Genomic DNA, 12,479 nt, shown 5'->3' with positions numbered 1-12,479 from the left:
AAATACGGTACATTTCTCTACCATCAGCTGCCTCCGACGTTGTTTTAGAGAATTTGGCAATACGTCCAACCGGCCTCACAAGCGCAGACCACGTGTAACCACGCCAGCCCAGGACCTCTACATCCGGCTTCTTCACCTGCGGGATCGTCTGAGACCAGCCACCTGGACAGCTGATGAAACTGTGGATTTGCACAACCAAAGAATTTCTGCACAAACTGAAACCGTCTCATTGAAGCTCATCTACATGGTTGGCGTCCTCACCAGGGACTTGACCTGACTGCAGTTCGGCGTCGTAACCGACTTCAGTGAGCAAATGCTCACCTTCGATGGCCACTGGCACGCTGGAGAAGTGTGCTCTTCACGGATGAATCCCGGTTTCGATTGTACCAGGCCGATGGCAGACCGCATGTATGGCGTCATGTGGGTGAGCGGTTTGCTGATATCAACATTGTGAAGGGAGTGCCCCATGGTGGCGGTGGGGTTATGGTATGGGCAGGCATAAGCTACGGACAACGAACACAATTGCATTTTATCGATGGCAATTTGAATGCACAGAGATACCGTGACGAGATCCTGAGGCCCATTGTCGTGCCATTCATCCGCCGCCATCACCTCATGTTTCAGAATGATAATGCACGGCCCCATGTCGCAAGGATCTGTACACAATTCCTGAAAGCTGAAAATGTCCCAGTTCTTCCATGGGCTGCATACTCACCAGACATGTCACAGATTGAGCATGTTTGGGATGCTTTGGATCAACGTGTACGACAGTGTGTTCCAGTTGCCACCAATATCCAGCAACTTCGCACAGCCATTGAAGAGGAGTGGGACAACATTCCACTGGCCACAATCAACAGCCTGATCACCTCTATGCGAAGGAGATGTGTCGCGCTGCATGAGGCAAATTATGGTCACACCAGATACTGACTGGTTTTCTGATCCACGACGCCCCTAAGTTTTTTAAAGGTATCTGTTACCAATAGATGCATATCTGTATTCCCAGTCGTGAAATACATAGATTAGGGCCTAATGAGTTTATTTCAATTGACTGATTTCATTATATGAACTGTAACTCAGTAAAATCTTTGAAATTGTTGCATGTTGCATTTATTTTTGTTCAGTGTATTTATTTTATTCAGTCATTATTGCTCATTTTCATCAAGAGTTTCAATTTCGGACCCCACTGTAAATCTCTCACAAAACACCACACCACAGTTGCATCCCAAATGGCATCCTATTCCCTATATGATGCACTGCACTTTTTACCAAAGCCCATAGGGCCCTGGTCAAAAGTAGTGCGCTATATAGGGAATACGGTGCTATTTCATACGCAGCCATGTATCTAAAACGTTCACTTCTGAATTGTACACGCAGCTCGGAATATGAGGAGATCTCTATTGACCCGGTGTGCAGCTGGAAGCCCATTCCCATCAAACCCGACCTTCACATCAAAGAGGAGCCGGATGGGCCAGCACTGAAGCGCTGCCGCACCCTGAGCCCCAGTCACATGATCCTGCCTAGTGTCATGGAGATGATCGCCACCCTGGGCCGAGCCTCGTCGCCCTACCCCTCCATGCCAGCAGGGGTAAATGGCAGCACTCCGGACTACCCCAGCCAAGGTAGACTCACTAGCTCCTCTCATTCTAAATATGTTTGGTGCCAACATTCCACTCCTTGTACTCTGTGTCATTGCCAAACCTGTTTTGCATGACAAGGAGTGGCAAGTTGGCACAAAGAGACTGGTATACCGAGGCTACTTCAAGCACAAAATCACAATCTAAAACCTTCATCAAAGGCATTGGGTAGAAGTCAATTGATCCACAATAAAAGTAATTTTATATAGACAGTATCTTAAATGACTGCATTTTCATGAATTTTATTATATATGGACAGTATGGACTGGATACGGAAGTGGAGGTGGAAATAGACGTCACTTTCCCAGCCAACAACAACCCACAAACCAGGGTCGTGTCCAGTAGGCATGAAATGGAAGAAAATAAATGAACACAACCTAGAGTTTATTCACTAGAGAACAGTTCTGCCGTCTTTCCCGTAGTGTACAGTCGTGGTCAAAAGTTTTGAGAATGACACAAGTATTGGTCTTCACATAGTTCGCTGCTTCAGTGTTATGAGATATTTTTGTCAGATGTTACTATGGTATACTGAAGTATAATTACAAGCATTCCATAAGTGTCAAAGGCTTTTATTGACAATTGCATTAAGTTAATGCAAAGAGTCAGTATTTGCAGTGTTGACCCTTCTTTTTCAAGACCTCTGCAATCCGCCCTGGCATGCTGTCAATTAACTTCTGGGCCACATCCTGACTGAAGGCAGCCCATTCTTGCATAATCAATGCTTGGAGTTTGTCAGAATTTGTGGGTTTTTGTTTGTCCACCCGCCTCATGAGGATCGACCACAGGTTTTCAATGGGATTAAGGTCTGGGGAGTTTCCTGGACATGGACCCAAAAAGTCGATGTTTTGTTCCCCGAGCCACTTAGTTATCACTTTTGCCTTATGGCAAGGAGCTCCATCATGCTGAAAAAGGCATTGTTCGTCACAAAACTGTTCAAATCAAATCAAGTTTTATTGGCCACATTCACCGAATACAACAGGTGTAGACATTACAGTGAAATGCTTACTTACAGCCCTTAACCAACAATGCATTAATTGTTTTAATAAAAAAGTAAAATAAAACAAGAACAACAAAAAAGTGTTGAGAAAAAAAGAGCAGAAGTAAAATAAAATAACAGTAGGGGGGGTACCGGTGCAGAGTCAATGTGCGGGGGCACCAGCTAGTTGAGGTAATATGTACATGTGGGTAGAGTTAAAGTGACTATGCATAAATAATTAACAGAGTAGCAGCAGCGTAAAAAGATGGGGTGGGGGTGGGGGGGCAGTGCAAATAGTCCGGGTAGCCATGATTAGCTGTTCAGGAGTCTTGTGGCTTGGGGGTAGAAGCTGTTGAGAAGTCTTTTGGACCTAGACTTGGCACTCCGGTACCGCTTGCCGTGCGGTAGCAGAGAGAACAGTCTATGACTAGGGTGGCTGGAGTCTTTGACAATTTTGAGGGCCTTCCTCTGACACCGCCTGGTATAGAGGTCCTGGATGGCAGGAAGCTTGGCCCCAGTGATGTACTGGGCCGTACGCACTACCCTCTGTAGTGCCTTGCGGTCGGAGGCCGAGCAGTTGCCATACCAGGCGGTGATGCAACCAGTCAGGATGCTCTCGATGGTGCAACCTTAGAATCTTTTGAGGATCTGAGGACCCATGCCAAATCTTTTCAGTCTCCTGAGGAGGAATAGGCTTTGTCGTGCCCTCTTCACGACTGTCTTGGTGTGTTTGGACCATGATAGTTTGTTGGTGATGTGGACACCAAGGAACTTGAAGCTCTCAACCTGTTCCACTACAGCCCCGTCGATGAGAATGGGGGTGTGCTCAGTCCTCTTTTTTTTCCTGTAGTCCACAATCATCTCCTTTGTCTTGGTCACGTTGAGGGAGAGGTTGTTATCCTGGCACCACACGGCCAGGTCTCTGACCTCCTCCCTATAGGCTGTCTCATCGTTGTCGGTGATCAGGCCTACCACTGTTGTATCGTCTGCAAACTTAATGATGGTGTTGGAGTCGTGCCTGGCCATGCAGTCATGGGTGAACAGGGAGTACAGGAGGGGACTGAGCACGCACCCCTGAGGGGCCCCCATGTTGAGGATCAGTATGGCAGATGTGTTGTTACCTACTCTTACCACCTGGGGGCGGCCCGTCAGGAAGTCCAGGATCCAGTTGCAGAGGGAGGTGTTTAGTCCCAGGATCCTTAGCTTAGTGATGAGCTTTGAGGGCACTATGTAGTCAATGAATAGCATTCTCACGTAGGTGTTCCTCTTGTCCAGGTGGGAAAGGGCAGTGTGGAGTGCAATAGAGATTGCATCATCTGTGGATCTGTTGGGGCGGTATGCAAATTGGAGTGGGTCTAGGGTTTCTGGGATAATGGTGTTGATGTGAGCCATGACCAGCCTTTCAAAGCACGGCTACAGACGTCAGTGCTACGGGTCGGTTGTCATTTAGGCAGGTTATCTTAGGGTCCTTAGGCACGGGGACTATGGTGGTCTACTTGAAACATGTTGGCATTACAGACTCAGTCAGGGACATGTTGAAAATGTCAGTGAAGACACTTGCCAGTTGGTCAGCACATGCTCGGAGTACACGTCCTGGTAATCCGTCTGGCCCTGCGGCCTTGTGAATGTTGACCTGCTTAAAAGTCTTACTCACATTGGCTACGGAGAGCGTGATCACATAGTCATCCGGAACAGCTGGTGCTCTCATGCATGCTTCAGTGTTGTTTGCCTAGAAGCGAGCATAGAAGTGGTTTAGCTCGTCTGGAAGTCTTGTGTCACTGGGCAGCTCGCGGCTGTGCTTCCCTTTGTAGTCTGTAATAGTTTTCAAGCCCTGCCACATCCAACGAGCGTCAGAGCCGGTGTAGTACGATACAAACTTAGTCCTGTATTGACTCTTTGCCTGTTTGATGGTTCGTCGGAGGGCATAGCGGGATTTCTTATAAGCGTCCGGGTTAGAGTCCCGCTCCTTGAAAGCGGCAGCTCTACCCTTTAGCCCTGTACCTTTTGAAGAATATCAGTCTGTCCCTGATGTTTTTCCTGGAGATAAGTGGCTTCTTTGCTGCCATTTCTTGACCCCTGGCCATCCTCCAAAAGTCTTCGCCTCCCTGTGGGTGCAGATACACTCACACCTGCCTGCTGCCATTCCTGAGCAAGCTCTGCACTGGTGGTGCCCCAATCCCGCAGCTGAATCAACTTTAGGAGACGGTCCTGGCACTTTGCTGGACTTTCTTGGGCGCCCTGATGCCTTCTTCACAACAATTGAATCTCTCTCCTTGAAGTTCTTGATGATCCGATAAATGGTTGATTTAGGTGCAATCTTACTAGCAGCAATATCCTTGCCTGTGAAGCCCTTTTTGTGCAAAGCAATGATGACGGCACGTGTTTCCTTGCAGGTAACCATGGTTAACAGAGGAAGAACAATGATTTTAAGCACCACCCTCCATTTAAAGCTTCCAGTCTGTTATTCTAACTCAATCAGCATGACAGAGTGATCTCCAGCCTTGTCCTCGTCAACACTCTCACCTGTGTTAACGAGAGAATCACTGACATGATGGCACCTGGTCCTTTTGTGGCAGGGCTGAAATGCAGTGGAAATGTTTATTTTGGGATTAAGTTCATTTTCATGGCAAAGAGGGACTTTGCAATGAATTGCAATTCATCTGATCACTCTTCATGACATTCTGGAGTATATGCAAATTGCCATCATCAAAACTGAGGCAGCAGACTTTGTGAAAATTAGTGTTTCTGTCATTCTCAAAACATTTGACCACGACTGTATAGATTATATTATTGAGTTAATTGCATGTTTTTTTTTGTGTGCGAATAACTCGATTAATCACCTTTTTTGAAATAGTTGGACTAATTAAAGATGTTTCCATAAAAAAAAACATCACATTGGGTTGTAGGTATAATATGTTTGAGAGCATTTAATTTTTTAACTCTCTAAATGGTTAAATTAGTGATAAATAGATGTCATTGTTGCAATAGTTTGTGAGTGGGCAACATATACTATCATCTTAAATTGACATGTTTAATTATTTTGTCATTTTAAATTATTGTATATTGTGCTAATTTCCCTAATGTGGACAGTTTGTTACTACCTTACACAAGCTTGCGTTTTCATCCCATAAAATTGAGTGGAATTACACGTCGTTTTTACCTCGATACGTTTATAGTCATCACAATGATGATTGCTTAAAACAGATGAATATCTTTTTTTGTACCGTTGATTTTGTAACACGCTCTGGAATTAGAACCACTTAGAACGCAGAGTTAATTAAATGGCAGGGAAAACTCGGGGCGATCTCTCTATAAAAGTCGCTGGTCACACACCAATACATGGATTTTGACAGTCAAACTATCACTTAAATAGCTGTTGATATCCTATGCCGCATCGTGATTTGTGTAAGTTAACAGAAAAAGTGGTGTTCCGTGATGGCACACTCCCGAAATCAACATCCGACATTCCAAAATATAGATAAAAGCCTACTTCAAGTTCTCATCTAACCATGCTGATTGGTTAAAACTGCATTCCAGACGGTGTCTATTCCACAAGTTACCTCTGGCTAAATCTATGACGTTAAAATGCCTATTTACTCTGTTCCATCCTGCAATCCACTGTTTCATCAGCCCAGGCAAGCAATTAATAAACTTGATCTCCACTATAAAAAGCATCTAGACATGATCTCACATTTCTTTTAGACTAACATTTAGTTTTCAACAGCAGAGATTTGTATCAACCTTGCTGTCTGTCTCCGACATTTGCAACAGTGTTTCAATATTCAAATCTGATCTCCAGGTGTCCCATAGTAATGAACGTGTCGGAACGAGACAGACAGGCAGGCAGCGTTTCTTAGCCAGTCGAAATCATGAATCAGCTGGCATCATGTTTATGGATATTTACAGTGAGGGAAAAAAGTATTTGATCCCCTGCTGATTTTGTACGTTTGCCCACTGACAAAGAAATTATCAGTCTATAATTTTAATGGTAGGTTTATTTGAACAGTGAGAGACAGAATAACAACAAAAAAATCATGTAAAAAATGTTATGAATTGATTTGCATTTTAATGAGGGAAATAAGTATTTGACCCATCTGCAAAACATGACTTAGTACTTGGTGGCAAAACCCTTGTTGGCAATCACAGAGGTCAGACGTTTCTTGTAGTTGGCCACCAGGTTTGCACACATCTCAGGAGGGATTTTGTCCCACTCCTCTTTGCAGATCTTCTCCAAATCATTAAGGTTTCGAGGCTGACGTTTGGCAACCCGAACCTTCAGCTCCCTCCACAGATGTTCTATGGGATTAAGGTCTGGAGACTGGCTAGGCCACTCCAGGACCTTAATGTGCTTCTTCTTGAGCCACTCCTTTGTTGCCTTGGCCATGTGTTTTGGGTCATTGTCATGCTGGAATACCCATCCACAACCCATTTTCAATGCCCTGGCTGAGGGAAGGAGGTTCTCACCCAAGATTTGACGGTACATGGCCCCGTCCATCGTCCCTTTGATGCGGTGAAGTTGTCCTGTCCCCTTAGCAGAACACCCCCAAAGGATAATGTTTCTACCTCCATGTTTGACATTTTGACATTTTTTACATTTTACTCATTTAGCAGACACTCTTATCCAGAGCGACTTACAGTTAGTGAGTGCATAAATTTTTCATACTGGCCCCCCGTGGGAATCGAACCCAAAACCCTGGTGTTGCCAGAGCCATGCTCTACCAACTGAGCTACAGGAGGTCTGTTTGATGGTGGGGATGGTGTTCTTGGGGTCATAGGCAGCATTCCTCCTCCTCCAAACACGGCGAGTTGAGTTGATGTCAAAGAGCTCGATTTTGGTCTCATCTGACCACAACACTTTCACCCAGTTCTCCACTGAATCATTCAGATGTTCATTGGCAAACTTCAGACGGGCCTGTATATGTGCTTTCTTGAGCAGAGGGACCTTGCGGGCGCTGCAGGATTTCAGTCCTTCACGGCGTAGTGTGTTACAAATTGTTTTCTTGGTGACTATGGTCCCAGCTGCCTTGAGATCATTGACAAGATCTTCCCGTGTAGTTCTGGGCCGATTCCTCACCGTTCTCATGATCATTGCAACTCCACGAGGTGAGATCTTGCATGGAGCCCCAGGCCGAGGGAGATTGACAGTTCTTTTGTGTTTCTTCCATTTGCGAATAATCGCACCAACTGTTGTCACCTTCTCACCAAGCTGCTTGGCGATGGTCTTGTAGCCCATTCCAGCCTTGTGTAGGTCTACAATCTTGTCCCTGACATCCTTGGAGAGCTCTTTGGTCTTGGCCATGGTGGAGAGTTTGGAATCTGATTGATTGATTGCTTCTGTGGACAGGTGTCTTTTATACAGGTAACAAGCTGAGATTAGGAGCACTCCTTTTAAGAGTGTGCTCCTAATCTCAGCTCGTTACCTGTATAAAAGACACCTGGGAGCCAGAAATCTTTCTGATTGAGAGGGGGTCAAATACTTATTTCCTTCATTAAAATGCAAATCAATTTATAACATTTTTGACATGCGTTTTTCTGGATTTTTTTGTTGTTATTCTGTCTCTCACTGTTCACAAAAACCTACCATTAAAATTATAGACTGATCATTTCTTTGTCAGTGGGCAAACGTACAAAATCAGCAGGGGATCAAATACTTTTTTCCCTTACTGTACAAAGAAATGTCAATTGAAAAAAGGTCAAACGAAATGAAGTGCAGCTAGTTTGCAGTCTTTCCACCTTCAATTTTAAGTGATTGTGTTGTTAGCTGTGTTATTGGCTTGCTCCTCTGACCAACAGTGTTCTGACGAGTGAGCACATTTTCTATGCCAGGCGAAATCGCGCCTCATTAGCTCATTGTTATGGATGTATCCAAATAAATGTCACTAGAAAACAGCTTAAACAAATACAAATGATGCTACTGTTGTTATTCTGGCTGCACTTTTTGATGTGACTGTAAGTTAGCCGTAGTTGGCTAGCTAGCAAGCAAGGGATGAGAACGTTGCCAGCCAGAATGGCAATGGAACATTTACAACGAAAGACTGAATGACTGGGTCGCGTCTCTGGCAACGGAACCGATAGAATGAACGACCAGCCGGCTTGGGTAGCAACCCTAGATTTGTGTCGGGACTATATCTTGTGGAAGGATGAAATTGTATGAATAAATTCATAAACAACACCCGTGCTAATGTTACGCCCCTGAAAAAGGGGAGAAATAATCACGAGAGTGACGCAGTAGTTGCCTCACTGAAAACTTTAGTATAATGAGGAAAAAAGACCGCGATTTCCCCAGAAAGTTGGGTGGAGACCAGAGCAATCGATCTCAGGCTCATAGATTAAGAGCATTTAGTAGATCACAGATTAACACTTTTACCCTTAAATTAGGCACCACAAAGTAAAGTAGTCAATATAACGTTTACACATTCCTCTTACAATATTTACCCTTTTACACTTGACGGATTTTAACACATTTATGAATTTTATCAATCTCTATGAACTAGTACTGGATGCATGATCTTTTTAACCTTAGATATTTTAAGATCCTTACATACCATGAACTTACTAATACTTTTTAGTGTATAACAGGCTATGAATATGTCCTTTAACCTGTCACACTCTCCCCGACAAAATAAATGTTGTCCCAACATTACCAACATTGTCTTCTTAAACAGTCTATAAGCACTGGACGTAGAAAATCCTCTTCTGTAAGCTAGTCCTTGAGCAGAGGTCAAAGTTCACAGTTCAAATAGAACCAAGAAGTTATATTCACAGTCCATATCTGTTGACCAGCTGTATAAACAGTCCATAAGCAGTCTTTTCTCATACTATTGTCAACAGTCCATCAGTTTTAATGATCTATATGCATAGTCTGCTAATTGTCTCGTGAAAGTCTGTGAAATCAGTCAGTAGTCCATGGTCAAACATGTCAACTCTGTAGCCTCAAGTTTGCTGAAGTCCATACATGTAGGGTGGCTGAAGGTAATATCGCTGTAGTGATGGCAGCCATGGAACCAGTCCTGGTGCAGGGTAGACAGGGAACAACTGTGGCTGTGGCTGGATACTGTAGCAGGAAGGGATACCAAGCTGATCATAGGTGATACGTCTTGGAGGGTGTCTCTCTCTTTGTGGCAGCTGGTAAGCTGGTTCCTCAGGTTCAGCAGCAGCAGTTAATGAAGGAAAGGCACTTAGTGGACGATCATCAGGCACATTTTCAGCAGGCAAGTTCATCTCCTCAGCAGGCAGTTCTTTAACTGTTGTTTTCTCCTCCAGCTGATTTTCAACAAGAGGCTGTGCTGGTAGCGTATCAGGAACTGGCACCGCAACTGTCTGTTTCACTGGTGGGGGCCTGTTTTCCGACTCTCTCGCTGGTTCAGCATACCTCTCAGGTACTGTAGGAGATGTGGGGACCTGTAGCGGCTCATGATGAAGGTCATATTCATCCCCGCTGTCTTCATCAGAATCTAGAGGCTGTGATCCAGGCTGATGTCTCTTTTTCTTACTTTTGTCATCTTTAGTCATTTCTGGTTGTCTCTCAAAAGGTAAGTGGTCACAGGACATGAGCAGGTTTCTGTGCAGGACCCGGGAGCGTCCCCTACCCTTTTCTGGTCTCAACTCATAAATCGGCAGGTCTGAACCCATTTGTCTCACTACTGTGTGAATTTGATCTTCCCAATAGTTACGGAGTTTGCCTGGTCCTCCTCTTGGTGTCAGGTTTTTAATCAGAACTCGCTCGCCAGGCTGTAGCTTTGAACTCCTAACTTTAGTGTCATAGTACTTCTTACTTCTTTCAGCAGCTTTCTGAGCATTTTCATTTGCAATGGCGTATGCTTCTTCCATTCCTCGTTTCCAGTTCTCCACGTAGTCTCGCTGGTTACTGGAACCTGCCTCTGTGCACAATCCAAAGAACATATCAACTGGAAGCCTGGGTGATCTCCCAAACAGAAGATAAAATGGTGAATAGCCAGTCACTTCGCAACGGGTGCAGTTATAGGCATAAACCAGTTTGTTTAGAGACTCCTTCCAGTTTGACTTTTGTGTCTCAGTTAGTGTCTTTAGCATTTGCAACAATGTTCTGTTCATTCGTTCCACTTGACCGTTCCCCATCGGGTGGTAGGGTGTTGTTCTGGACCCCGCCATGCCACTGAGTTTCTTTAACTGATGGAACAACTGATTTTCGAATTCTCCCCCTTGGTCATGGTGGATGCGGGAGGGGAACCCAAACTTCAGGGCAAAGTCATTGAAGATGAGATTTGCAGCAGTTTTTCCTGACTTTGATGTGGTGGCGTAGGCTTGAGTGAAACGTGTAAAATGATCAACAATCACGAGGATGTACTCATATCCCCCCTTTGCATCTGTCGAGATGGAGGAAATCTATACATACCAGTTCAAATGGCTGTGTTGTCACAATGTTTGTCAGAGGAGCTCTTGTTTCATGGCCTGGCTTTTTCTGCTTGACACAGCTACAAGTTTTAGTCACATAGTGCTCAATGTCAGATTGCATATAAGGCCAGAAGAAGCGGTCACGTACTAGTGATACAGTGCGGTCAGTACCTTGGTGTCCCATGTTATTGTGCAACTCTTCCATCACTTTACTTTTGTACTGCTCTGGTAGAACTAACTGCTTGCGGGCTGTAGTGATTCTGTAAAGAATACCATCACTGTCGATTGTCAATTTGTCCCATTCTCTGAATAGGCATTTTGTCTTTGGACTGAATTCCTTTTGCTCTTTAACTGGCGGTTTGGAACCAGACAGCTTGAAATCGAGCACAGGACGGATGACCGGATCAGACTCTTGTGCCTCTCTTATCCCCTCTTTTGGGATCGAGCTGATTGTTGCTGTAGTTGTCTCACCTTCAGCTGATACTGACATAGATGCAGCTGAAATTGACCAAGGCACAAAAGGCTCTTTCTGTACCTCTACTGCTTGTATCGTGGCGGCAATGGTGTCTGGTGGAAGCTCCTCAGAACATTCTCTCATCAGTGACTCTACATCCAGTGGCATCCTCGACAAAGCATCTGCATCACTGTTCTCTCTGCCTGGCCTGTACTTTATTGTAAAGTGGAAATCAGCCAATTCTGCAACCCACCTGGAAGTGGTTGCGTTCAGTTTTGCAGTAGACAGAATGTAGCTGAGCGGGTTGTTATCACTGTATACAGTGAAGGTCGGAGCATAGTACAAATAATCATGGAACTTATCAGTGATTGCCCATTTTAGAGCTAGAAATTCTAGCTTGCCAGAGTGGTAGTGATAGTTCTTCTCAGCTGCTGTTAAGGTTCGAGAGCCATAAGCAATGACCCTAAGTTTCCCATCTTGCTCTTGATAAAGAACTGCTCCCAAGCCTTGGTGTGACGCATCAGTGTGTACAACAAATGGCTGAGTGAAGTCAGGGAAACCTAAGACTGGTGGGTGAAGCAGACACTCAATCAGCTGTTCAAGTGCCTGTTGATGCTGGTCAGTCCACAGGATTGGCTTGTTTGAGGGCACCACATGACTTACTTTCTTTGTTTTTGCTTTCCGTGGGTGGTCAGGTAATTTCTCTGAATCTGCTTTCAGGAGGTCATACAGACAGCTGGCCCTCCTAGAAAAGTCTTTGATGTACTGTCTGTAGTAAGTGAGTAAACCAAGCATTTTTATGAGCTGGCCCACAGTCTGTGGTCTGATCTCTTTCAATGCTCTTACTGCTTCAAAATCGGCTGGGTCAACTTTGCTGCCGTCTGCAGACACTATTCTGCCCAAATAACGGACCTGGGGTTTAAAGAGATCACACTTACTTGGCTTGAGTTTGATGCCATACTCTCTGAGACGCTGCAAAACCTTTTGCACATCATTCACATGGCTGTCGAAAGTTTTACTGAAAACTAGCGTGTCGTCCAGA

General features: G+C 44.7%; 1 protein-coding gene across 2 annotated transcripts in view; it reads left to right on the top strand.

Moving 5' to 3' along the window:
• Positions 1 to 12,479, top strand: part of LOC121587474 (zinc finger MIZ domain-containing protein 2-like) — an 89,668-nt gene that overhangs the window by 55,126 nt on the left and 22,063 nt on the right. For both annotated transcript variants that reach the window (XM_041904434.2, XM_041904435.2), the window contains exon 16: positions 1,375 to 1,619. In XM_041904434.2, the coding sequence (XP_041760368.1) occupies positions 1,375 to 1,619 (245 nt within the window). The remainder of the gene's footprint in view (positions 1 to 1,374; positions 1,620 to 12,479) is intronic.

This window comes from Coregonus clupeaformis, chromosome 18 (assembly GCF_020615455.1).
Source record: "Coregonus clupeaformis isolate EN_2021a chromosome 18, ASM2061545v1, whole genome shotgun sequence".
Classification (NCBI taxonomy): Eukaryota; Metazoa; Chordata; class Actinopteri; order Salmoniformes; family Salmonidae; genus Coregonus; species Coregonus clupeaformis.
Note: the sequence above shows the minus strand (reverse complement) of the source record. Positions and strands in the feature narration are given on the sequence as shown.